The sequence below is a fragment of the Serinus canaria genome, chromosome 13, assembly GCF_022539315.1.
Source record: "Serinus canaria isolate serCan28SL12 chromosome 13, serCan2020, whole genome shotgun sequence".
In the NCBI taxonomy this organism is placed as follows: domain Eukaryota; kingdom Metazoa; phylum Chordata; class Aves; order Passeriformes; family Fringillidae; genus Serinus; species Serinus canaria.
The window spans coordinates 17,333,128-17,360,098 of record NC_066327.1 but is presented as its reverse complement, the minus strand read 5'-3'; the positions used below and the strand labels follow the sequence as shown (position 1 = coordinate 17,360,098).

At 54.3% G+C, this 26,971-nt stretch overlaps 1 protein-coding gene across 4 annotated transcripts in view; it reads right to left on the bottom strand.

The window, feature by feature from the left end:
- ARHGAP26 (Rho GTPase activating protein 26) overlaps positions 1-26,971 on the bottom strand; it is a 113,979-nt gene that overhangs the window by 29,715 nt on the left and 57,293 nt on the right. For all 4 annotated transcript variants that reach the window (XM_050979801.1, XM_050979797.1, XM_050979798.1 and 1 more), the window contains exons 13-20: positions 25,660-25,725; positions 24,901-24,975; positions 20,584-20,671; positions 19,469-19,527; positions 18,654-18,759; positions 6,491-6,650; positions 4,994-5,132; positions 469-622 (exon numbers count right to left, since the gene is read on the bottom strand). In XM_050979801.1, coding sequence (XP_050835758.1) covers positions 469-622; positions 4,994-5,132; positions 6,491-6,650; positions 18,654-18,759; positions 19,469-19,527; positions 20,584-20,671; positions 24,901-24,975; positions 25,660-25,725 — 847 coding nt within the window. The remainder of the gene's footprint in view (positions 1-468; positions 623-4,993; positions 5,133-6,490; positions 6,651-18,653; positions 18,760-19,468; positions 19,528-20,583; positions 20,672-24,900; positions 24,976-25,659; positions 25,726-26,971) is intronic.

Sequence of the window (26,971 nt, the reverse complement as noted above, 5' to 3'; positions counted from 1 at the left end):
CTTCAGGGACTCAGAAATAACCCTGCCCTCCCCAGGGAGGCACTGCTAAGGTCACTATTTTTTCCCTTGAACTTTCCAGATGAAGGAAGCAATAGCAGAAGCAACAGCATAGATTTGGCCGGAGATCAACTGTACTGACAACAGTCACAGGATTGAACTCAGAAGAAAAGTCCTTTGTGTGTGTTGGAGTTATCACCAGATGGGCCGGGCAGCACTGGGGAGTTCTGCTCAAAAATATTCCACATGGGCAAAGCCATCAAAGCTGGAACCCAAGGCAGATGTAACCCACAGTAACTAATTCCACTGCTTAGACCGAGTTAAAAACGGAGGCAAATGTTTGGTGCCCATTAAAAATTAAAATGTTAACTTGTATTCTTCAGCAGGCTGCTGAGGTTGAGAATAAGAAACAATTCTGATTAAGGATTAAGGATGGAGAGTCTATAAAACACTAATTGCCATTGTACTTACAGGGAATTTGGCCTGTTGGGCTTAATTACTTCTAGTTCAAGATCACTCGAGTTCAGGCTGGGCTGGGGAGCGCTGTTGGAGTTGAGGAAGCTGTTTACATTTGAAGAGACGACAGATTCCAGGCTGGAGTTGATGATGCTGTTCCTATTCTCCTCTAAAAAACACCAAAACCCAAGAATCATCAGCTGCCACTGCAGACAAAGCGAAGAGCAAATGGCTGTGACGGCATCGAGCATTCCCAGGAAACCCTGTGCCAGTGCAAACAGGGACATGTCCCCAGAGCTCAGTTAGTTACAGACACATTATACATTAAACCACAAGAAATACCAGGTACTCTTTGGCTCCTTTGGGCTTCAGATGCAGTGAGCACTGACAACACTGTGCGACTCAAAGAGCCACCACCGGCCAGGCCCCCTCCTCAGCTCTGCCAGGCCACCCAAAATCCCATTAACTCATTTCCAGGAGCTGCCTTTGCCATTGGAGCAGTAATTGCAGTTGTGAGAAGCAATTAGCAATGCTGATGGCACGAGAGCTGCCCTGGGCAGAGAGTGGCTGCTTCTGGGATGCTCCTTTCCTGAAAGACAGGCACCAGCTGGAAGACACAGAGTCCTACTGCAAGGATACCTCTTTCCAAAATTATTTTCCTGGTGCACAATACCATGGTCAAACTACCACCCAAAAGCATGTAGTGAGAGGGAATCCTTGCTCTCAATCTCTTTAAATTCCACCTCTTTTTGAGTGAGGAGAATGTGCAACACTAATTTGTATCCTGTGCACATATAAAGGGGGGTAAAAGAGTGCAAGAGGAACTCCTGGGTTGTGTGAAAGGTTAATCCTGAGCACACAGCAAAAAGGAGAGGCTGTAAAACAGCCTGGCAGGGGGGTTGTCTTGGGGTGTTGGTGCAGCTCTGCCACCACTCCACAGGGAAATGCCACATCAGCTCTGGAGCTGCTGCATTTCCCAGGTACCTGGACAGAACCAGCACCTGCAGGGCAGCAGGACAGGGCTTGGTTTAGCTCAGGCTGAGCTTATCTTCCAGAGGTGAGCCAAGGATGTGTGATGCTGACACATGTCAACGTGTTCCTGCAACTGGATTTCACTAATCTTCATCTGCAACGAGCCACCATGGGAACAAGCAGCACAGACATTGCTCTATCCCCAGCTCTGCAAAAGTTCAACCCTCAGGGCACCAGCACCCTGGGATGAAAAAGATGATCCATGCAGAAGACAAAGCAGGAAAAGTGAAGAAAAGCAGAGTACTGATCTCCACAAATACTGACAGGCAGATGTGACAGCCAGCAGATGAAGAAATAAAGAAATTAAGCTAAGGACCTAAAAGCCCCAAATCCCTCTGTTTTTGCATCTGGCAGAGCAAGTTTTAGGCAGCCCATGAGAGGCCACCTGTACACAGCTGGCCAAGTCCAGGGACTCCCTTGCTGAGCCCAGCCAGCCCGAGGCCCTGAGGAGCTGACCTGAGCCCCTGGAGCATGCACTGACACCAGCTCATTATTTGCAAACATCTTCTGCCCCAGGCTGGAGGCTGGGAATAAGCTCCATAAGCTTGGCAGCTCAGCGTGGATTGTCCCTCTAATCTCCACAGCAGCCACAAGCCAAGAGCAGAGTCCCTGTCAGCCACAGAGCTGGAAGTGCCTCAGCTCAGGGGGAATGGAGATGAATGGCAGAATCTGAAACTCCTGCTTCATTTTGTTTCCTCCTTTTCAAAAGGTGAAACTGTACTTTGCTTCATGTTTTTGAAAGCTCACATGAAGGATTCTTTGCTGGAAGATTTGATTTGGTCTTACAGCTGCAGGAGCTGAGCTGCCCATCAGCTCAAGAGCATTTCCAGTCTGCAGAGAAAAGAGCATTTCACTCCTTACCCAAACTTCTTGTTTCTAGTGGGAAGTCAGGCAGGCAGAGCCACCGGAGCCTCACCAGAGGCTTTGTCTCCAGGAACCCTGATAACTGATCCAGGGCACCTTGGTGACACTGACCCCAGGGACCAGAGAGGGGATGACAACAGAACTGATAGGGAACAAAATGGTGTTTGCTGTGTTGGTGACACTTGTGTCACAAGAGCTACTCCCTGGGTCAGATGTGGATAACAATGTAAATGTTTAACAACAAAATCATCACTACAATCATAGATTAATCATGATTATCTAATCTGCTTCCTGTGTGTTGAACATGATAGTTTTTGACTTAGACACAGCTTGGTATGACAAATGCTAGCGAAAATAGAAAGATATTGGACTTCAATTAACAGGCTTCAAGTGATGGAAAATCCACTGTCCCACTCCACTTCTTTTTATGTCAAACTGCTCCCAGTCTTAAAAAATGTGCACCCTGCTCCCATTTAGAACATTTTTAGCTTCAGTTTCAATTTTCAATTTCAGCTCAACTGGGCTTGAGCGGCTGCCTAAGCCCTTGTGCTTCACCCTGACTTCAGAGCCTTGGTCTGTCTCCAGACCAGTAAGAAAGGAAAGAAAGAAGAAAAGAAGAAGAAAGGAAACCTCACATATTTCTCATGATGTGCAGCAGGGAAGGCAAATAAAACAGTAGTGGCTTCCCAAAGACACAGGAGGTTATAGACTGTCAGAAGGAACACCAAGAAAATGTTGCTTCACATGGGAATAAATAAATGCAGAAATAAAGAAATGAGCTCAGATCCTCTCCCAGGCACGGGGAGGATGGCACACGGAGCCCGGAGAGGCTGGAGGCTGACAAGGCACTGCTTAGTTAGCAGCAGATCAATTACTGGGGCTGAAAGTTTTCAAAAGCAGCGTTTGATATCTGAGGCTTCACCGAGAGTCGTCCCACACCATTTCCAGAGCACGCTCGGGGCCACCACTGCTTCCTCAAACCCACGCGGATCTTTCCGACACCTCCGAAAGTAGAGTGCCTGGTAGTTAACAGTAACTTAATCAGACAAACCCACGTGTTTGGAGAGTCAGCAAAGTCCACAGCAAGCCCTCTGTGCACCCTGGGGAGCTGGCTATCCCCAGCCCTCCCCTGCTCCTTGCTCCACTTGTGCTTGTCCTGCTCACCAGGAGACTCTCCTGCTTTTTTACCAAACTGGGAGAGCTCCCTGGGTGCAGCTGGCTGGCTCCAGGAGCACACGGGCAGGAAGAACCAGAGAGCTGGGAATTGGGTTTACTCTGTAACATGAAACAGCAGCCTGAGCAGACACATTTCTGCCACCCCATGGGCAGGGCTGGGGCCTTGGCTCTTTCACCCAAATATCTGGAGCATCAATTAGTGACAGAAATGGAAAGATGAGCTCCAACATTTTCGAACTGCCATGGCACATAATCCTCAGGAAAATGCCGAACCTCCTGGCCGAGTTTTCCTGTCTGTAAAAGGCAAAGTGCCCGAGGGCATCCCGAAAGGGCCGCCCTGTGGTGGCTGCCCTTGCCACAGGTGTGGCACCACGTCCTGGCAGCTGATGGCAGCGATGACGGGCCCAGGAACATGAGAAGGGGACACGCAGGGGCCCGTCAGGTGGGGAGGGGACAGCAACACTTTATCCCGTGCTAGGGCAGCCTCATGTCGAGCCCCGGTTAAGGGCTTGGATGCCAGGAGAGATTCCACTCCCCACCAACACGACAGCAGAGGAAAGCAAAGCCTGACCCTGTTATGGAATCAGCCCTTCCACTGACAGCAGGAAAACTGCACGGGAATGGCAGGGGAATGGCAGGGAATTGGCAGGGGGATGGCAGGGGGATGGCACAGCAATGGCAGGGAATTGGCAGGGTGATGGCAGGGGGATGGCAGGGGAATGGCACGGCAATGGCAGGGCAATGGCAGGGCAATGGCACGGCAATGGCAGGGCAATGGCAGGGCAATGGCACGGCAATGGCACGGCAATGGCACGGCAATGGCAGGGCAATGGCACGGCAATGGCAGGGCAATGGCAGGGCAATGGCACGGCAATGGCAGGGCAATGGCACGGCAATGGCAGGGCAATGGCACGGCAATGGCAGGGCAATGGCACGGCAATGGCAGGGCAATGGCACAGCAATGGCAGGGCAATGGCACAGCAATGGCACGGCAATGGCACAGCAATGGCACGGCAATGGCAGGGCAATGGCACGGCAATGGCAGGGCAATGGCAGGGCAATGGCACGGCAATGGCACGGCAATGGCAGGGCAATGGCACAGCAATGGCACGGCAATGGCACGGCAATGGCAGGGCAATGGCAGGGCAATGGCACGGCAATGGCAGGGCAATGGCACGGCAATGGCACAGCAATGGCACGGCAATGGCAGGGCAATGGCACGGCAATGACAGGGCAATGGCAGGGCAATGGCAGGGCAATGACAGGGCAATGGCAGGGCAATGGCAGGGCAATGGCAGGGCAATGGCAGGGCAATGGCAGGGCAATGGCAGGGCAATGGCACGGCCATGGCAGGGCAATGGCAGGGCAATGGCAGGGCAATGGCAGGGCAATGGCAGGGCAATGGCAGGGCAATGGCAGTCTGTGAGGCATGGCTAGGGCACAGCTGGAGGGCAGGGAGGGCACTCACGCTTCTCGTTGGGCTGGGCCGTGTGGAAGAGCGTCAGCGGGCGCTCGCTGCACGAGGGAGGCTTCGACTCCGTGCTCTTCTTGCGCGATAACAGCAGCTGCGAGTTCGGCGCCGGAGCCTCTGGCACCGTGTTAAATATCTGTTAAAAATAATAAACAAGTTGTTCTTTGGCATCACCCCGTGGAACAGGACAGCTGCCCACCTGCCTGGGCTGCACCGCTCCCCAGCGCAGCCTCTGAGGAAGACACGCACTCAACAGGGCAAGGTTTTAGGGACAGATTCCTAAATTCCACTTCTTCATTCTGTCTGCACTCCTCATTTTTTCAGCCAAGAGGGACACTGCAAGCTGTGAAGAACCCTGACACTCTGGCACTCTGCTGACTTTTTGGGGGTGCAGGTGATGATGAGCAGCCCAGCCAGACCAGCAGTGTCCCCCCTGTGCCCCCCACTGCGTGACCCGGCGCCCACGCTCCCACGGCTGCAGACCAGCTTGGGAAAGTCTTTGCAACTTCCAGCTACAGCTGTCAGAAAACTGAGTAATCACATTTTTCTCAAGGGGATGAAATTTTAAAACTGCGTGAACCCAAAGGGCAGCAGCCTTGCTGGTTGCTGGTATTTGGTTATGTACTGCTCCTTTTCTAGACCCCGCAGGCTCAGAGAAGGGCAGTGACCCCTCCAGACCAGCTCTCTCAAAGCCCCTCTCCATTGCTGAGAGTCCATTAAACCCACTCCTCAGTGTCCTCCCTGCTCTCCTGCCCCTGTCAGACAGACAGCCAGGCTTTCCCAACAGGAAAAGCACACGTTGGCACAGCTCTCTGCTCAAGACAGAGCTGGATGTGGACTTGGAGCCATGATGCTACCCCAGTCAGGGCAAGCTGCTTTCTACTGCTGCCTTCACTGCCCAAATGCACAAAGCCATTACTCCTTTCCAATCAAAACCAGACTAACAAATCATAATCAGGGAACTGGCTGCATTTAGAAGAAAATGGTATTTTTTAAAAGGCTCATGTAGCCAGGGAGGGATGGCCAGGACTTTGGCCCCACCGAGCCACCACTGCTCCACTGGCAGACCCCAACATCCATGGCCAACAAACACAAATAACTCAGGATTCAGATCAACAGTGTGGATAAAGCCAGTACTTGGATAAGCCTGGAGTTAGTCAGCAAAGCTGAGGTGTGCATCTCACTGGCTTGCTTTAGCACTCATCTCTCTTGACACCAAGGACAAATTCCCATCAAACAGTGGGAAGGGGGAGAAAGGGAATTTCTGTGATGGAATCACAGCCATGCTGACACACTGGGATGACCATAAATAAGGCTGGCTACCAGCAGCACTGGTTACACAGCCACAGCCCAAAAACCAGGTGCCAGCTGCCCCCTCCCCAGCACAGCCCCACCGTGGTGCCACTGGCCATGGAGAGGGGGCTGCCATGGGCAAAGAGAGACCAATTCCTTTCCATAAACCCCTGACATGAAAGAAGCAAGGGAAGCCATTACCTTCTCGTGGTTCTCTATTAAAATTTCAATCACAATGTTCTGGAATTTGATGTCCATGATGGCAGCCACAGTTTCCTCTTGAGGTCGAAGCAGCGTCGGCCCAAACACCACACCCAGATTAGCAACAGTCATCAGATTCTGCTTGTGATTATCTGCAACTCTGGGAAAAGAAGAGAAAGAAAGTGGAGTAGGTGATGGAACTAATCCACAGGGAACCCCATCCCTGCCTTCCCTGCCTCGTGGCTGGCACAAGGCTCACAAGGCTGTTTACATTTTTCACACTCCTGGTGAGCTCCTTGAAGGCTCAGCCATGTGGAAAAGTACAAATTTAACTGTTGTGCTCCTGGGGACCTTTCAGCCCCCACGAATTGACTAATCCCATAAAACCTCAACCCCGCGCCAGCCACTGAGCCTCATGCTGCAAACCACTCCCAGGAAAACATCTTGAATCATTAATGCTCAAAACCCTTCTGAAAACAAATTGTTGGACCTCTGACACATGCTGCTCTCCAACTCAATGAGTGACCTCATATGTTCCAAAGGCCAATTCCTTCCCAGCCATTCCAGCACCAGAGGTCAGTCCCCTCTGGCCCAGCCAGGCTGGCTGGGAGGCCAAGATGGGGCTTTGCCCCCAGATCCCCATGTGTGCCCTTCTCCATGGCACAAGATGGGGACCCAGGGACACCCAAGCCTTCCTCCTCACCACCTCCATCTCTTTCAGCTCACAGGAGGGCACAGAGCAGCTCAGCAAAGGGAAGCAGCTCTCGCTGAGGATGGGGCACCCTGCTTATGGTGTTTGAGGGGTTCCCCTGGAGCAGCTCCAGCTGGCACCTGGTCTGAGGGGGGCAAAGCCCCAGCAGCCCTAACGGGACGCATCCTGTGCTCTGCCTCGCCCCGAGGGGACACAGCAGCAGGGACACAGGCAGGCACCCCTCAGCCACGCTGGGCTGCAGGTGCTCAGCTCTCCAGGAAGGACAGAGCTCACTGGGCACCCTGGGTACTGCTGGGACACCTGTGTGCCCCCTGGGCACTGCTGAGTCACCTGTGTGCACCCTGAGCACTGCTGAGTCACACCTGTGTGCCCCCTGGGTACTGCTGGGACACCTGTGTGCCCCCTGGGTACTGCTGAGTCACACCTGTGTGCCCCCTGGGCACTGCTGGGACACCTGTGTGCCCCCTGGGCACTGCTGGGACACCTGTGTGCCCCCTGGGCACTGCTGGGACACATGGGGACACGTGTGTGCCCATGACCTGCAGTGCAGCCCTGCAGCCCCAGGAGTCTTTCTTGTGGTTTGCCCTCGACCTCTTCAACCAGGAAATGTGGTGGCTTCAGGCTGTGTGCTCACATGGTTGTAGCCTGAGGGAGTTTTAGTGTCTTTTCCTTCTCTTTCTCTCCTGTCTCCCCGGGCAAATGCAGCAGGCCAGCACACAGCGAGGCTCACACTCACTTGCTGGACTGACCCTAAAATTTATTGCTGTGAGTTTCTACCATTGATCTTGGGGTCAAGACATTTGTGTGCAAGCTCAGCACATTTCAGCACACTGCAAGTCTGGGCTGGCTAAAAACAAAAGATGCCTTCCATCCTTTTCCATCCAAATCTCACCTGAACCAGCAAGAACTCATCCCTACACACAGCTCCTCGGGCAGCAGAGAGGGGCACATCACAAGGGGGGCTCAGGGACTCAGGGCTGCTGGCTTAGCTCCCCCCAGCAGCAGCACCAGCCCTACTCACTGCCTGGGCAAGAAGCCTGACACTGGTGCAATTTGACCCTGGGGAACAGCAGAGTGTGCCCCCAGTGAGTGTGCACCTGGCATCCAAGCTCAGAGTGGCAGGTCCTGGCCAAAGCCCTCGGGAGCTGCCAGGACCTCCCTTCACCCATAACTGCCCCACTGCCAGGAGACTCTGAGTACTTCAGCACAGCCTGTGGGAGTGCCAGGGTCAGGAATGGCTGGGAGGGGTGGGCTGGCCCCCAGAGGGCTCTGCCACAGAGGGGACAGCCTCACCAGAGGGGACAGTGTCACCAGAGAGGACAGCCTCACCAGGGGGGACAGTGTCACCAGAGGGGACAGTGTCACCAGGGGGGACAGCCTCACCAGGGGACAGTGTCACAGAGGGGACAGTGTCACCAGAGGGGACAGCCTCACCAGGGGGGACAGCCTCACCAGGGGGACAGTGTCACCAGAGAGGACAGCCTCACCAGGGGGGACAGTATCACCAGGGGGACAGCCTCACCAGGGGGGACAGTGTCACCAGGGGGGACAGTGTCACCAGGGGACAGCCTCACAGAGGGGACAGCCTCACCAAGGGACAGTGTCACCAGAGAGGACAGCCTCACCAGGGGACAGCCTCACAGGGGACAGCCTCACAGAGGGGACAGCCTCACCAGAGGGGACAGCCTCACCAGAGAGGACAGCCTCACAGGGGACAGCCTCACCAGGGGGAACAGTGTCACCAGGGGGGACAGCCTCACCAAGGGACAGCCTCACCAGAGGTGACGTGCTGCTCACACCCAGCCAGGCTGGCCATCCCGCCCCTGGGCAGGCACAGAGCCTCTCCCCATCCCCATCCTCATCCTCACCACAGCCAAGAGCTCACTCATGGCCATGCCAGCACCACCAAGCTGGGAGGGGAAACAAACTCTCCTGAGGGAGTCACAACCTCATGGAGCAGCAAGGAAGGCAGAACAGGTTCAATAAGAAACAAGATATACTAAATAATGCTTAAATACTAAATAATACAAATAATACAGATAATAAATAATACTAAATAATACAAACCCACCCCCCACTCCCACCCACATCACTCACAAACCCCAATGACATTTCTGCATTGCAAAATTGTCTTTCAGACACACGTTCACATGCTCCTAATTGGATATGGAAAAACGCAGCTGCAGTCCAAATGGCTTTCAGAAGCATTAATAAAATAATAATTTTAATGATCTTCTGTGGTTAGTAAAACAATGTTCATTTATAAAAAAACAACTGAATTGATCTAAGTCGCACAAAATTAGGTGCCTCCATTTCTCATTACCGTTACCATGTCCTACATCACTCTAATAAATTGCACTGTCATCAGCTCATTACAGGGAGGCAGCTGAGCGTGGTCCTGGCAATTATTTCAGAGTGGGCTATTAATGGCTCCCCAGGCAGGACATGGTCCCACAGCACCAGCCCCGGCCCTGCCCGCTCACCCAGGGGGTGCTGGCCCTGGCCTCCCCCACCACCCCCTGCTCAGTGTGCTCTGCTTTGCCTCTGGAGCGTGGGAGCTGTCCTGCAGCTGGGCAGTCTGGCTCCTTTCTGGAATACACCTCAGGGCCACAGGAACTCCTGCTCTGCACCCCGGGTACTTTTCCAGCAACAGCCATCCCTGTACCAGGTCACCACAGCCGTGCTCCAAAACATGATTCACCTTTCACATCCTTCAAATTCCCCATCCATTACCCACTGGATAATTCACTCTAAATTACACCTCTTCATCATCCTTTGTGCTAGGAAATAACGCTGCCGTTTCTAAAGATGGCTGTTCTCAGCCCAAAGTGGGCTTAATGCTGGGGCTGTTCAGCAGGGACTGGCAGTGCCATTCCTGAGCTGCTCTTCAGAAGTTTTCCAAGCAGTCACTGTATTTTCCTTTTAACCTGCTGTTTCCTTCCGGCCCTTGATGCACTCTGAGAGAAATGCACTACCATTCATTTCTGTGGGTCCTTTTTCTGCTCCCCACTTTACAGGAGCCACTTCCAGCACAGCAGAAAGCAACAGCTGGTGGAGGAATGTGCAGAACCTCTTCACTTCACTCCTGCTCACAGTGCCTTTGGGACTCTGGGCTGGTCCTTCCTTGGCAGCACACGATGGGGATCAGGGGAGATCAGCCTGGGGTGTGGGACAGGCAGAGCCCCTTGGCCAGGGAGGGTCTGTGCTCAGCATGGCCTCCCCAGCCAGCAGCTCCACCAAGACCTGACCCACTTGGTGCTGCCCCAGACCCAGCTGGTGTCACTGGGAGCCAGCCCTGCCATGCCCTGGGGACAGCCCAGCCCAGGGAGCACCGGCCCCCAGGCCATTCCCAGGGTGTCCCTGGACATCACTCACTTCTCACTCCCTTCCAGCACAACAAAGGAGAACAGCAGCGGAGTAAATCCATGTGGGGTGTTAAATTAGATTATGCCCGGGTTGCCTGGATACTGTATAATCACTGCCATGACCAAACACAATTTAATACGGGGTAATTGGTAGCCAAGGTTCAGTGCAGAGGAAGCAGGGAACAGTAAATATTCCAGCGTGGTCAGAGCTCCTGTGGGTGCCACGGGGGCTCCTGGCTCTGCTCCCACAGAACTTCTGCCTCCCATGTCTGGAATCACTTCCTACATGTATTTTATAGATGTATTTATATGTATGTATAAACTACCGTGTGTTTATTCTATATATAAACACTTATTTTATATATAGAATGCATGTATCTGAATCTCAGCCAAAAGTGCCATTATTAGGTCAAATATCTTCCCTGATTCAGAACAAAACCCCTGAGCAAACAGCCATCTGAAGGGAACAAAAGGAAAGTCTGGAGTGTTTCTATTTCCATGCCTGGGACAAACATTTGCCATCAAAGTGCTTGTTGTGGCTGGCCTAGCAATTCCTCGTAGGATGGAAAATAATGCAGCTCATTCCTCTTGCTGCAGGTGAAAATCCATCCCCTGCCTGCCACCACCACTAGAGCTCCTGTTTAACGTGAAAAGCCAGTCACATAGAGGCCAGCAATCTCCAGAGAGCAGAGAGCACCCCCAGCCCCACTGCTCCAGAGAGCAGAGAGCACCCCCAGCCCCACTGCTCCAGAGAGCAGAGAGCACCCCCAGCCCCACTGCTCCAGAGAGCAGAGAGCACCCCCAGCCCCACTGCTCCAGAGAGCAGAGAGCACCCCCAGCCCCACTGCTCCAGAGAGCACCCCCAGCCCCACTGCTCCAGAGAGCAGAGAGCACCCCCAGCCCCACTGCTCCAGAGAGCAGAGCCAAGCCTGAGCAATGCACATGGAGGCCAGCGGATCCAGAAGGAGGACAGATCACCAGGGAATGACAAAACCCTCCAGTGAAGACAAGGGGAAACCTGCTGAATGCAAAACCCTTGCTGCTCTGGGGTTCCCTGCTCAGCTGGGACCAAAGCTGTGCCTGCGCCGATTCCGGGCGCTCTGACTTGCTCCAACAAGACTCGCTTTTTCTCCTGGGTGGATCTGGCCACAGCTGGATGCTTGGGTTCACTCCCAGGCAAAAAAAAAAAAGGGCTCATGTTGCACTGAGAAGACACAGAGGCCAAATGTGAGGTTCAGTATCAGTGAGCCAGATCAGCGTGAATACCAAACGTGCTGCGACTTGCAGGGAAACACGCAGGGAGCTCAACGCTGCTGCGGCTCAGGCATCCCAGCCTGAGCCAGAGGGGCTTCCAAAGCCATCCTCTGTGGCTTTGGGCAAGCTGAGCTTGAGGGGGGAATCTCAGAGGGGCCCCAGCCCTGCTCACCAACCCTCAGCTGAGTGGCACTGGGCTGGCAATTCCCTGTGCCCGGCACGGCAGCACTGCAGGTTTCCACTGACACCCTGGTGAAAACCACAGGCACGGCCAGAGCTGATGTGAAATGTCACCATGGTTTCCACCTGCACAAACACAGCCAGCAAAGGGGCCTCAGGCTCAAACACCCCTGGGGATGGGGCTGGAACAGGGCCTGCCACGGCTGCAAACCGTGCCACTGTACCCCAGTGCCAGCCCCAGCGCCTCGGCAAAGCCCTGCTGCACGGGCAGCTTTTCCTCCAAAACCCAAGCTCAGTGGTGCTGTCACCCTGCAATAACAAACCCCCCTGGCCAGCAGGGCAAGGAGAGCCCGACAGCAGGTCTGGGTTAACAAGGAGCCCTTTGAAAGGTCTGCCGGCACGGCGAGTGCCACGCCGGAGTTACAACCTGCTGCATGGAAAAGAGCCAAAGCAAACGGGCTCCCAGAGAGCCTCCCGGCAGCAGCAGCACTGGGGTGAGCAAGTGCAGCTCCCACATGCCCACAGGAACCATTCCAAGCCAGAGCCAGGTCACAGGGCCGCGTGCAGGAGGTGCTGGTGCACACCTGCACCTTGGCACGAGTGCAGGGCCAAAGGAAGAGCAGCAGAGAGGGGCTGGCCTTCTCCTTCCCTTACAGGTATTGTGGAGCTCATTCACAAGTGCAAGGTTGGAGCTCATCCCTCCAAAATACTGAATTCCTAGAAAACAGTGTTGGAAGGAAGGGAATATAGGAATGAGGAGCTTTCAGAATTAAGGATGTGAACAGCAGGAGAAATGCTTCTCTCACCTTCACCAGTGGGACAAGGTGTTGCCCAGTGACTGGAAATACCCCTTACTCCCCCAGTTCAGAGCCCCCTGCCACACACACTTGGGCTGGAAGGAGATGGCCTTTAAATGTGCCTCCCAACCCCAACCTTTCTGTGATTCTGCAGGCCAGGGATCACTCAAGCATCCTGGCAAAAACTGCAGCTCAAAGATATCTTGGCAATGGTGATTTCCAGCCTCCTTTCTTCTGCTGAAAGACTGTCTGACTAAAATCTCTCTATCTGAGTTTGGTTCAGTGCTGGGTCTGCTCATGCAGAGCAATCAAAGGATGTGCTCATGAAGCATCTCCATCCCACTCTGTCTGCGGGGACGGTGCAGACACCACCAGGGAGACTCCAATCAGTTATTGGAAATCTTTTGCTCACTCTCAATTCAATCTCTTTCCATATCCAGTTTCAGTTTCACTGTGATAAACAATTAAAAAATGATGTGCTATCAACAACCTCTACCCAACAACGCCAAGCTCAGACACAAGCCCACAAGAATTCACACTTGAGAAATGCAGAATGCCTGGTCCTGGAGATCCAGGAGGAGCTCGGCAGAGATGTTCAACCACAGAAACTCCCCAGCAAACCCAGCAGGTGCTTTGTTATGAGCTGCTGAATCATCATGCCAGGCTGGTGATGCCAGCTTTAGTCCAAGACCCCATTATCCAATCCCCAGACTCGAGTCTTGTGCAGGATGTGGGTGCAAAAGAACCTAACAAGGGACTGCAGGCTCTGGGGCACATTCCCCTCCAGCTAAAAACTGGAGAGCCTGCATGAAATACAAGGAACTTTTAGAGAAGCAAGGAAGGAAAAGCTACCAGCACCCACACAGCTGCTCCAGGGACCATCCAGACAGAGGGGGTTAAAAGTTCATTTGCAGAAGCAGAACAAAACCTTTAGCTAATTTACACATTACAGGAAGCCAAGCCCAAAAAACCCAGCGTACACCTACAGGGCTTTTTGTGGTGGTTTGTAATTCTGCAGAATCTTAAATTAAAAACAAAAGCAGAGGAGTGAGAGGGAGGCAGAGCTGGCAAGGGCAGGCACAGAGTCCTGCAGGGCTGTCTCGCCTCTGCGGAAGCATCACTGGCTCCTCCACCAAAACACCTGAGGGAGAGGAGAGCAAAGGGGAAACCAAAGGTGCTGCTGTTCCCCACCAGGCTCTGGTACCTCCAGCTCCAGAGCTCAAGTCGTAGAATCATGGAACAACAGAATGGGTTGGGCTGGAAGGACCTTAAAGCCCAACTCATTCCAACCAGGGAAAAAGGAAAAGGAGTAAAAGAGCACAGCGTGAACCTGTCCCAGGACAGGCAAGCTCCAGGCAGGATTCTCCCTGTCCTGCAAGGCAGCAAGTGAGTCTCCCACAGGGAGTCACCTTCCACCTCACCTCCCTTTTACCACCCACAGGAGCACCCAGATCCTTTGGGTCACTGGAACTCCAGGGCTTTGCCTGGATCCAGCACTGCCATGACCCAAAAGGAGCAGAAACAGGCACTGGGCATAAAAATGGCATTCCCACAGGCAGCAAGGAGGACCATTGCCTGACCCAACCAGCTCCCCGTTTGCCTCTGGCAGCCAAACCAGGCGAGCAGCACACGAGAGAGGGGCATCTCAGAGCCCTCAGTGGCTAGTGGAAATTTCCAGAACGTCCTGGACAAGAATGACTTACTGGAAGCAATACATAAATCAAGCAAATGAATAGTTACCAGACAGCAGCATAAACAGCTGCCACGGGGATGAAATCAGACCTGCTGTGCCAAGAGGCGTCAGCCTCCTTGCCGGCTGCACCTTCAGGGGAGAGCGGCAAAAGGAGGCAGGGAAAAGCACATTCCTGGGGGAGCTGCCACCCCTGGCCCTGCACGGGTGCCCTGCAGGGCCCTGGAGCTGCCTGGCACGGGGGCAGCGTGGCGGGCACTGGAGCAGCTCCTGCAGGGCTCGGCGGGGCAGCGCGGCCCCGGCACGGCGCGGAGCTGCCCACGCCGAGCACCACGAGCCCTGCTGTGCTTCTAGGCAGAAGACCTGGAGGAATTTGTTCCTCTCCTCCTTTGCCAGGAGTCCCTGGTTGAGCAGCGAGCCCTCCAGGACACGCCAGGCTCCGTGTCCAGCCCTTGCCCTGGCGAGGGTTCTGCTGGACCCCCATGAGCAGCTGCCCTGCAGAGCCCCTGGAAACCACGGCCCTGATAAACAGCAAACAATTTGTGCAGGAGATAACAATCGCTGTCATCTCGGTTCAAACACGTAAACTAGAAAACACCGCCGCAGCAAAACCAAAGGGAACCAGGCGGTGTTGGCCAGGCCACAGCTGGGAGTGATCAGAGATAATTAATTCTGCTAAACACACGTACACTCAGCTCGCCTGCAGCCTCCTCCCTGGGCCTGACCCTGGCACCAGAGCAGTGGGTGCGTGGATCTGGGGGTGTGGGGGGCACTGGCAGCGATGCCAACCCACAGAAGGGTCTGGGAGCCCCAGAGAAGGGGTATGAGCCTGGCACCATCTGTGCTGGAGAAGCCAGACTTGCTGCCAGAAGAACAAAGCAAAGCTCAGGTGTCAAATTATGGCCATGCATGAAAAATAATTCCCTAAATGCTTGAAATATAATCAGAGTGAAATCCCCCTGCTCTGCACCTCCACAGCATTGACTCCTGGGTGAGAAAGTACATTACAAAAGAAGGAGGAGACAGGGATGATATTGCAGCTCCACTAACAAAAATGGCAATTTTCTGCAACCAGCTCCACTCCAGCAGCACCCCTGGCACAGCAACCACCAGCCCAGCAGCACCACAGGCACCTTGTTTCACTTTGACTTATTTGGCATTAAAACAAATTGGTTTAATCACAGAATCCCAGACTGGCTCAGGCTGGAAAGCTAAAAGGTGCAGGGATGGGGACAGCTCCTGGACATGTGGGCATGAGGCAGAAGGCAGCACAAGTGGGCTTGGAGATGCAGTAAGAGGCAGAAATTGAAATAATTGTCTGTCAAAAGGCTCCTCGCCCTCTACCCTGTCTGTGCCTGTTCCTGAGATTTGTCCCCTCCCTCCTCTGTGGCCCCTCATGCTGCACCCCAATTCTGTGCCCCCAGCTGCCATGGGACCCACCACATGGGGAGGGCACTGCTGAACCACCTCCAAGGCACTTATCCTGTCTGATACTGGGCTTAATAATTGCTATTTTTGAACATTTCAGCTTTCTTACCAGTTTTATTACTGCTAATAAAAACTGCAGCTTCATCTCATGAGGAGCCCCACATCCCTCATCAGTGCAGCAGAGCACGTACACCCCAAAAACACAAAAGTCAGAAACCACCCAAGACAGGCTTTCTTTACTTGACCGACTCAGCCCTAGTTCTGGTTTTAGTGTCAGAAATCTCCACAGCAAGACTGTGAGAAATATTTTTTTAGCTCATCTGATAAACATGCAAATCTTGATTATTCATATGTTACTTAAAATAAAAAACCCAGACAGAAACAGATGAGACAAACCCCTCCAAGCAGTGCAGGGCAGCCTGGCAGGGCAGCCAGAGGCCCTTGGCTTTGCCCCTGCTGGCTGTGGGTGCCCTGCTCTCAGCAGCACCAGACCCAGCTGGTCCCACCCTTCTGCAGCATCCCCTGGGGCAGCCAGGCCTGTCCCTTGGGCAGCACGGCCCCTCCCTCCAAACATCTGCTGCAGATGTGAAGCTTTCTCCCCATTCTTGTCTTTAATCTGGCTCAGTGGCACTGCAGCCTCAGGCAGCTCTTTTAGAGAGTACTGGACACAAACCCTGGCCCTGGCTGCCCCGTGGGCATTCCTGGGTCAGGGCACTGCTCCTGGGTCAGGGCACTGCTCCTGGGTCAGGGCAATGGGCACTCCCATAGGATCAGGGCACTGCTCCTGGATTAGGACACTGCTCCTGGATCAGGGCACTGCTCCTGGTCAGGGCACTGGGCACTGCTCCTGGTCAGGGCACTGCTCCTGGGTCAGGGGACTGGGCACTGCTCCTGGGTCAGGGCACTGCTCCTGGTCAGGGCACTGGGCACTGCTCCTGGATCAGAGCACTGCTCCTGGTCAGGGCACTGGGCACTGCTCCTGGTCAGGGCACTGCTCCTGGGTCAGGGGACTGGACACTGCCCCATAGGATCAGGGCACTGCTCCTGGATTAGGGCACTGGGCACTGCTCCTGGGTCAGGGCACTGCTCCTGGTCAGGGCACTGGGCACTGCTCCTGGTCAGGGCACTGGGCACTGCTCCTGGGTCAGGGCACTGCTCCTGGCTCAGGGCACTGGGCACTGCTCCTGGTCAGGGCACTGCTCCTGGTCAGGGCACTGCTCCTGGTCAGAGCAGGGGCTGCAGGACCAGCCCCAGAGGGATGCTGAGCCCACACCTGGGGCTGGCTGTGCCTCTGCCCCCACAGCCCAGGATGCCCCAGGAATGGCACCAGGGCTGGAGAGCTCAGCAGGCTCTTGCTCCTCAGCTTCCTGACCTTCTCTGAGATAATTTTTTTCCTATTAAATAACACTATGAGCTGTTTCTCTTCCTAAAATAGCCCACACCACCACACACACTGTTTGTTTTGTTTGAATTCCTTCCCCACTAAAGCAGCACAAGCCCCACTGTAAACCTGACTCCACATCTCTACTCCATCACCAGGTTTTTCCTTTAGATGGAAAACACTGAAGCAATTACAGATTCCCTGCACACACAAAATCACAGAATCCCAGAACAGCTTGGGTGGGAAGGGACCTTAAAGCTCACCCAGTTCCACTCCTTGCCATGGACAGGGACACCTCCCACTATCCCAGGGTGCTCCAAGCCCCATCCAGCCTGGCCTGGGACACTTCCAGGGATCCAGGGGCAGCCCCAGCTGCTCTGGGCAATCCCATCTGGCTGATGGGTGCCCCTGGAAGCACAGGGCCTTGGCTTCAGGCTGCAAATGCAGAAGGTTTGAAACCAACACCTAAACCAGCCATTTGGTTTCTAACAGCCTTGCCAGGGACCCCATGGAGCAGACACAAGCCCAGGAGACAAGAAAGCATCTGGAGTTGTGTTTAAGCCTTTTTCAAGTATCATCTGTTGTTTTTTCTTTTAAACAGATAACTTGGATTCTTGCAGCTCTCCTCCTGAGCAGTTATCCTGATTAAGTCATTCCCCAGCTCTCCCAGCCCTGCTGCTCCTGCAGCACCGGTGCAAACAGCAAGGGCAGGTCCAACCCTGCAGCCTTGAGGCTGCCACAAACACCTGATGATGCTTTCACTTCTAAAACACTAATCAAAGGTTTCCATGGGAACCTGTGGGAGCAGGAAGAAGATGGGAAATTACAGGTCAGCTCTACCATCGAAAGAAAAAAATTATCCCATTCCTTCGCCCTCGCAAAGTTTCAAGGTAACACAAAAATATTGATTCATGAGGGTGCAGAAAGGCAGCAAATACGCCCCAGAGCAGTCATTTGTTGCGCAAAGAAATCACTTTTAGTCCTTCCATGGCAGGTTTGCTCTGAAACCACGTGAGGAGCTGCACCTCTGCTCTGCCTCCTGGACTGCCTGGGCAGCCAAACCCAGCCCAGGCCACCAAAAGCAACACAAGGTTCCCAGGAGTGAATGGGCTCCTGGTGCTGCCATGGGGCTGGGGCTGGCAGGGCAGCTCCTGTCCCTCATCCCTCCCTCCCTCCCTCATCCCTCCCTCCCTCCCACCCCACTCCGTCTCTCGGCCCTCGGTTCGCTCACACGCGTTTCCCGTTGCCAACCAGAAATGACTCAACACCACACACACACAAGGAAACTTTTCCACCACTATTAACTTTCAGAGGAAATGGAAAAAGGAGAGAAAAACACATCAGTCATAAACGTACTTTGCCAAATGGTTCATGAGCAAGTGCAGCATCTGCCTGTTTTTCTCCGGGAGCCGATGAACGAGGCTGTGGATCTCCGACACCCTGGACTCCTGATTCTCTAGTTCTGCACGGGGAACAGAAGATGATTTATCTCCACATTAGGGGGCTGTGATGGGAAGAGACCTAACACTGTTCCTGACAGACATCCCAGGGAGCTGCTCCATCCCACAGGCAGGCACTGCAGATACTGCAGTGAGCTGAGAGCAGACACCACGTGAACAGCACGGTGAGCAGGGCTGCCTGCAACCAGAGTGATTCCAGGGATGGGAATATGGGCACATTCCCACGTTCAGTGTGCCCAGTGCAGGCCAGCCTGGAGCATCTGCTGCTCCACAGGCTGCCTGGGTCCATGGTGCTAAGTGTGAGCTGCTGGAGGAGGCCAGCACTGCCATAGCCACGGGCCACGGGGCCCTCCTGACATCCCACCCCCTTATCCACAGGCTGCACGACTGCCAACAGAAAATCCCCTGCTCCCAGCAAAGCCCCTTCCCCTGGGCAGTGAAGGAGACACGGCCCAGATGTGTGAAGCAGCAGGGAGCCCCTCAAAGCCCCCCAAACCCCGTGGTGCAGCTCAACTGCAGCGATGGTCCCAGCCACGGGAGCTGCCTGCACTCCCTGCTCCTCTGTCACCCCCCAACACCTGCCTGCCCCAACCCAGCCCTGCTCTGCTGGCAGGACAGCCCAGGAGGAGCTGGGCAGGCAGCAGGGCAGGGGGGATGGCAGCCATGGCAGAGAGGCTCCTCTGTGGGAGCCATAAACACCAACAGACTCACTCGCTGCTTTGATGAAGCTCCTTTGAAACTGGTACATCATCAGGGGCCCTGGGAGCATTCTGGAAGATAAAAAGGAAACAGGCACAAAACACATCTGAGGAACACAATCCACGCTGAGAAAGATTTGCCCTTACAATAAACTCAGCTCCATTTTGAAAAGGGCAGAATTAAGCAACACCAACTCTAATTAATTCCCCTCATCAGAAGGAGTAAGATCTATGCAAGGACCTTTGATTTATTCACCACTAAATAATCTTTAATTTTAGCATTCCTTCAGTAACACAGCTTCAGTGCATTGCTGAGCCCATGATTTCCAAGTAAGTTTGAAAATAAATTGAAAAGATAAACAAGCCTAGCTGTAAAACTTTCCCAATCCCCATTCCCATCGTCCCCTCCCACGGCTGCATCCCTTCAGAGGGACACGCTGGTGCTGCCCACATTCCTCTTTGCTTAGCCAACAGCTCAGACTCTGGAGCAAAGGTTGCCAATCATGCAAAATTCTGCGATTCTCTAGGCAGAGATCCACCAGGCTAATTACACTCATCACCCTAATTGGATTTAGGCTCTCTCCTGTGCTCCCTCAAACACAACCCAGCACACAGCAGTGGCTGAGAGCGAGGAGCTGCGGTCACAGCAGGTAGGAGCACGTTGTGGGTAATGAGATGCTGCTGGCTGCCAACACCCAATCCTGTTGGGAAGATCCCCAGGATGATACTGGCTCGCCTGACACACACAAATCAGAACTACAATAAAGCTCAGCACCAGGTCTGGAAAAGCTCTTCAGCCCCTGCCCTTACACAGCACTGCCCTCCCCTTCTGCCTCGTGCTCAGGAGGTGGAAGTCCACTGGGAAAAGCTTAAATCAAGGCAGGGGATGCAAGAATGAGCTTTTAAAATCATGTCTGTATAATATGTGCACCTGTCAGAGCTGAGTGTGCTCCCCAGATCCTACTCAAACATACTGGAAAGCCAGGGAAAAGCCAGAATAAATTCCCCAAGAGCAGTTTCTGCTCTGTTTCTATAAAAGTGCTGTTGTTAAGGGTCGGCAGTAACAGGCAGTAAAATCCCAGGCCAGCACCAAACCCCTCCTGAAGCCAGGTGAGCTTTTCTCCTTACCTCAGGTATGTTTTCAGTGCACTAGTAATGGTCTTGATCTCCCACTCTGCACAGATCTCTGTGTCTGTCTCTGTGGCTGTCTTGGGATCTATGGAAAAAGCCAAAAAAACAGTAAGTGAAGGAAACTGAAGACAATTCCAGCTCGTGCCAGTCCAGCTGTGTGGGGAGACCATCACCCCCCCTTTTATTTGCTATTCCAGGGGTGTGGGGCTCATCACCCAGGACAGGCCAGGCTCAGTGGCACGGGACAAGAGAAGGAAAAGGGAATCCTCCACCCTGAGCAAGGACAGGGCAGTGTGGCTTGGAGCGTGCCAGGACACCAGGCCCAGCAGCCCGAGGTGCTCAGGGACAGCAGGGACAGCCAGGCACAGACACAGGGACCAGGGACCCTCCTCCCCACAATGGGCAGCACTGTCATCCTGCAGCCAGCTCCCCACCCAGCCCTTGGCTGGCAATTACAGCCACAGCCACCTGCAGGGTCACCTCTAGGGTCACCTGCAGGGTCACCTGCACAGCCACCTGCACAGCCACCACCAGGCCAGTGGCAGTGGGCTCAGGCACATCACTGAGACCCAGATGGTGACAGCTCTGAGCTGGGGCCAGGAGCACCCAACCAAGGCCAGGAGCACCCAACAGAGGCCAGGAGCACCCAACTGAGACCAGGAGCACCCAACAGAGGCCAGGAGCACCCAACAGAGGCCAGGAGCACCCAACAGAGGCCAGGAGCACCCAACTGAGACCAGGAGCACCCAACTAGAGGCCAGGAGCACCCAACAGAGGCCAGGAGCACCCAGCCAAGGCCAGGAGCACCCAACTGTGGCCATGGAAAGCCCAGCATGGAAGTGCCCAGTGTGCTGGTCTCTCCTGCCTGGATGCTGCTCCACCAATGGTCTTTGCTAACTCCATCCTGGAAACTCAGCCAGGATCCTGGTCCCAGCTGAACCCCCCCCGTGGGGGTGCCTGGTGTGGGTCCCCCCAGTGCCAGGGCTCCCACTGTCCCCAGGGCCCAGGGTGGCACAGCCACAGCTGCCAACCCCATCTGCTCCCACGGGCTCAGCTCAGGGGCTTTTTGCCTCTTCACAGACACAAATAATGCACTTTTGAGGTTTAGAGCCCCGTGTAAGCATTGGGCAATTTTTAACCTACCCAAAAGAATGCTGTGAACAGAGTTCAGCTTTCCCTCAAGGCAAAGGGTTCATTTTAATTTAAAAAAACATCAAGAGGCGCTTGGAAAAGTAAATACATAAGAAATGGATATTCACACAAAGACCATGTGTGTCTCAGCAATCACACAAATGACCTCCATCCTCCTGACTCAATGCCCAGGAAACTTCCTACAGCACTGCCTTCACAAGGAGAGAATTTTAAGATAAGGAGTCAAGATAAGTTTGGCATAGTAAAAAAAAAAAAAGAACAAAACTCCCCAGAAGCTCCATCTTTTTTTACAAGAAACTTTTCACCCAAAGCAGGACAAACAGCTCCAGAGTGTGTCTCTTTGCAAAGGCTCAGCCAGCAGTTTCCAGGCAGGATCATGGAACACGAGGTGAAATTCCACAGTCGGTCCCATGAAAGGGCTCAGAGCAGTTAATCAGCTCCCCTTGACCTTCACATTTATGAGTCTGCAAGAAGCTGCAGCAGCTGCAGCATCTGTCCCCCAGGCAGGGGTGACATGCCAGCCCTGCCTCCCATAAGGACACACTTCCACAGGAACTGGGGCCACGTGGAGTCAGGGGCTGGAAAAGCACCCACAGCCACAGCCAGCATTAACCCTGCAGCTGCTTTTTGCTGCCAACCCCTGCTCTGACATCTCTCACAAATTTCCCCAGGGTAAAGGGGAACAGGCCAGGGAAGCACCTCATCACCCCAGTGTGATTGTCAGGGAGAGACTTCCAAACAGCCTCAGGGATGACACTCCCAGCAGTGAGGGGCTGGAAGGAGCCCCACTCCCAGCCCTGGTGGCCCACGTGGCCCAGGAGCAAGAGCAGATGCTGGAACTCACCTTGTGCAGAGTTCAGACCTGCTGGGGCCCCCCAGTGCCACAATCAACCCTCTCACGGGAGCTCCCACGGATGCAAGTTTGGTTATTTTTGGGTTTTGTCCTCATTTGGATGGCTCATGGTCCCAGTGAATGCTGGGGAGCTGATCTGCCCCCCAGCAGCCCTGGGAGCAACCCCCTCTGCATCACCCCAGCCCAGACCCCAACAAGATCTGCCCTGAAAGCCAACCCAGGGGCTGGGGCTGCCCCTGCCCCAGCAGTGCCCTCCTGCAGGACACCCTGCCCAAGCCCTTCCCAGCAGTGCCCCTGACAGCAGCTCAGGGAAACTCGATCTTTTTGCCATTTCAGCTGTATGTGAAGCAGTAAGGCTGCCCACATTCATTTCTAAATATAAGGGAAACCTGACAGTGGGAGCACAGTTTGGCTCCTCCATTCACCAGGAGCCCCAGGGCAGGGAGAACAGATGGGGCTTGACAAGGGACACGTTTCCTGTGACACTGACTCCACACACAGCCCAAACCCCGGGGGTGATGGAGATTTAATCCCCCGCAATTTGGAGGAATTAGGGAGTCGTGGGGTTGCAAAGCACCCCAAGGATGGACACCACGGGGGATTCCCAAAAGGGGTCCCACTGCAGCCCTGACTCACCCCAGCCAAGGAGGACAGGCCAGGACAAAGGAGAGGCACCAGCCATTTATCACCTCCTTATGAGACACAGGGGCGACAGCTGAGTGGCTTCAGTGGCTGAGGAGATAATGGATGCTGGATGCTGTCCAAAACTGGATCCCTCCCAGCTCTGCAGAGCTCCTCACCCAGGCCACTTCTGCCATCTGTCACAGCCTGGGGACTGACAGCAGCACTGACACCTCTGTGACAGGAGAAGGGGGTCTGTGGCCCTGCCACCTGCGGGATGTGGTGATGAGCATCACCCAGGGCCTGGCTGTGGACCTGCCAGGACCTGCCCCGGGGCACCAAGCCAGCCTGCTTCTATCAGCAGCGCTCCTGGACCGGTGCTGTCCCCAGGGCCACCCTGGGTGCCACAGGACAGTGCTGGCTGCCCACAGCCCTGGGCCTGCAGGGCACCTTCACATGCCCAGCCTGTGCCAACCTCCTCTAATAACAGCACCAGCCACCAGTCCCGTGACTGCAGTGAACTTTCCAAATGCCACTTTGGAAATTCCAAATGAACTTTCCAAATTTCCAACTTTCCAAGAGCAGAGAGGTGCCCTGCACCCGGATCTGGAGCCGTGCCCTTCCTCTCCAGTCACCTGGATTATCTATTTTCCACAGGTTAACACTGACAGCTGTAACAGCCACCGTGGGCTTTGCTCACTGAACACCTCAGTGGTGGCAAAAGGAGGAGGAATTGGAAAAGGAGAAGGAAAAGATGTTGAACCACAACAGGTGAAAACCTTCTGCAAGAAGAAATATGCAGAGAAAGGAGCACTGGAGTTTTGTGAGGACAAGGAAAAGGAAATCATGTAGCAAAGGAGAGACAGCAAGTGAAGGGAAAGCAGATGACCAGAAACGCCACGCATTTTCCCCAAGGAGTAACCAACAATTCAATGGGGCACTAACACATTAGTAAGCGTTTGTTTCCCTGTTCCTGCAGCTATTTCATCCCTGGCTTTGCCAAGTCTGAGCAGCATCACACAGGAATGGCCAAGGGCAGCTGCCCTGCTCCAGCCCAGCTCTGTTCTCTCTCCCACTGTTGCGTCTCAGGCATGTCTGGACAGATGGACAGACTGGTCCAGGGCTGCAGCTGTGGGATGGAAATGCTGCCCATGAGGTCAGGGCTGAAATGGTTCTGTCCTCACAGCCAGAGCAAACCTCTGCTGTGCCAAGAGCCAGCAGCTTGGAGCATCCAGAACCGCAGCTCATCCAGAACATGCTGGAAAACTCTGGGCAGGACTGAGATAAACAGGCTCAAGAGAGTCCATGGGGAAAGCAAGAACAGCCACAGGCAGCATGCAACATCCAGAGAAAATCATTTCAAAGGGTGCTGGGAACAAGGGGGCAGGTAGGAGATGAAAAGCCAAAGCTTTCAGCTATTTCTTTGAAGGTTTTGGTTTGCACTTGGGAAGGCTGCCAGATCTCAGAGCATGTGTGAGCAGGACCCCAGGACTGCAGCAGGGCCTGGTGAAGCCAGCCCTACCTTCAGACCTGCCCATGGTGCCCAGCACCTCCCAGCCTCGAGCAGCACATGGTCCTGAGGGCACAGCCACCCCCACCAGGGACCCTGGCAGGAGCCTCTGCTCCTGCTTGGCAAGGCTTCAAAGCAGCACAGCCCACCTGCCTTCACCCAGACTCCAGCCACTCACCCATCAATATGCTCAGCAGCTTCTGCACCCTGGAGTTCACCCCCACGATCCGGTAGAGCCCCTGCTCATTGATCCCTGGGAAAACAAGGGACTTGTTAGCAGAAGGTCACAAGAGCTGCTGAGATTTCTTTCACTTCTTTGGCTTCTCAAGTAGCAAAGCCAATGAAACCTTCTCAGCTATCAAACACAAAGCCACAGCAGATGGTGAAATGTGGGGTTGATATCAAGGTGTTCATTAGAAGTGGTACCCCCAGTTAGCTCAGGAACAAGGACCTAAGGACACTTCTCCTCCTTCCCACAGCCATGGCAGCCCCGTGCAGGATCTGCACTTAACCAGGACAATCTGGGAAAACTTTACTGTGCCAAGTTCTTCAGGCTGAGGTCTGAGCCTTCTGCATCTGACCTCCCCTGCAGGGCTGGGACAATCCCACCTGGGCACAAGGAGCCTCACAAGAGGTTTTGGGGACAGAATCCCACATGAGAGGGTGGGGCTGGCAGCACTCCTGCAGGAAGGATGCTGAAGTGGACACCCCCTTCAGTCCTGTGCCAGGGGGTTATTTGCTAACTCTGCCCCATGTCTGTGAGTCCTGCTGGCCCAGCCGTGGGGCAAACCCTTCCCTCATCGGCCCCAGCACATCGTGGGCTCATCTGATGTGGGTCCCAGGGCTCATGAATCATTCTCTCCATGAAAAGGGAGGAAAGCAACTGCTCCACTGCCAACAGCTGCCCCAGAGCAAGCCCAGCCCGAGGCTGCCCTACCTCTTGTTTCCACGGCGTGGATGCACTTCTTGATGATGCTGAAGCCGATGCTGTCCAGCTGGGCAGCTGCAGGGGAAGGGCAGAGAGCAGGGTGAACAGCTGGCAGGGCAGGCCCCCACAGGGAGCACCAGGCTCCTGCTGAATCCCTGCCACCCCAGCAATGCAGCACTGCCCAGAGCAGCAGGAGATAAATGAGGGCAGAAAAACACAAGTCCAGCAGTTTGTACCAGCTGTACCCGGGCAAACACAGACACTGATCAGCATTCCAGCCTCCACATCCCTCTGAACCAAGCCCTGGGCTCTGCCAGGCATCTACCACTGCAGATGGACATAATTGATTTAGGATCAAGGTGAGATAACCCAAATTTGTCTGGAAAGTTGACAGCGGGTTGCTTGGAAAGAAATGAAATTGGACATTTGGACACAACAAATCCCTGAAAATGGCACATGAGGTGTCTTGCCTCTGCCCTAGAGTGAGAGCTAAAACACAAGAGTGAATGGGATGTACAGCTCAATTCACCTGTGCCAATGCAGGCTTTCACTTCTAAGTTCAAGGAATTACTAACACAGGGACCCCAACACCTGCTGGAAGAATTCCCCCCACAGAGAGCTTTCCACCACTGCCCACAGCCAGCTGTTTGTCATGGAAAATTAGTTCCTCCCTAGGGAAAGGTTTGGAAAACCTTCCAGGGGGCAGGAGCCCCTCAGGGAAAGGTGGGCAAAGGCTCCAGGCCCCAGGGAATGCTGTGATGGGAGAGACACAGCTCCTTCAGGGCAGGGCAGGGAGCGGTGCCCAGGCTGGCAGTGCCCTCTGCAAGGCACGTGCAGCTGCCCTCCCTTGCAGTGCCCTGCCCTCCTGCCCCGTGGGCAGCTGCCAGCTCCCAGCCCCTGCTGAGCCCTTGCTGTGATCCTCTGTGGGGGTGGGCTTTGTCTGGTGAGTGGCACGAGGACCCAGAGCAGAGCAAAGGAAAACAGCTCCATTCTGTTTTTCTGGGCAAGCAGGCTGCAGTGCTGAGCCAACACAAGCACACGAGCTGCAGGATGCCTGTGCCACAGGACGTGGGGACAATGCAGAAGCTGCAGGGCCCTTTGCTGGGCACCCTCAGGGCTCCCAGCATGGATGCAGCACAAACCCAACGTGCCATCAGCAGCAGGGCACAGCTGCACTCCCAGGCCACTGACCAACACAGGGGGACCTGAGAATCTCAAAACCATGGTGTGGAAACTCTCCTGCTGCAGCAAACCCAGTCCAGCAGGTCTGACCAGCCTTGGCACGGTGTGACCCTGAGCTGTGGGCATCCCTGTGGGTGCT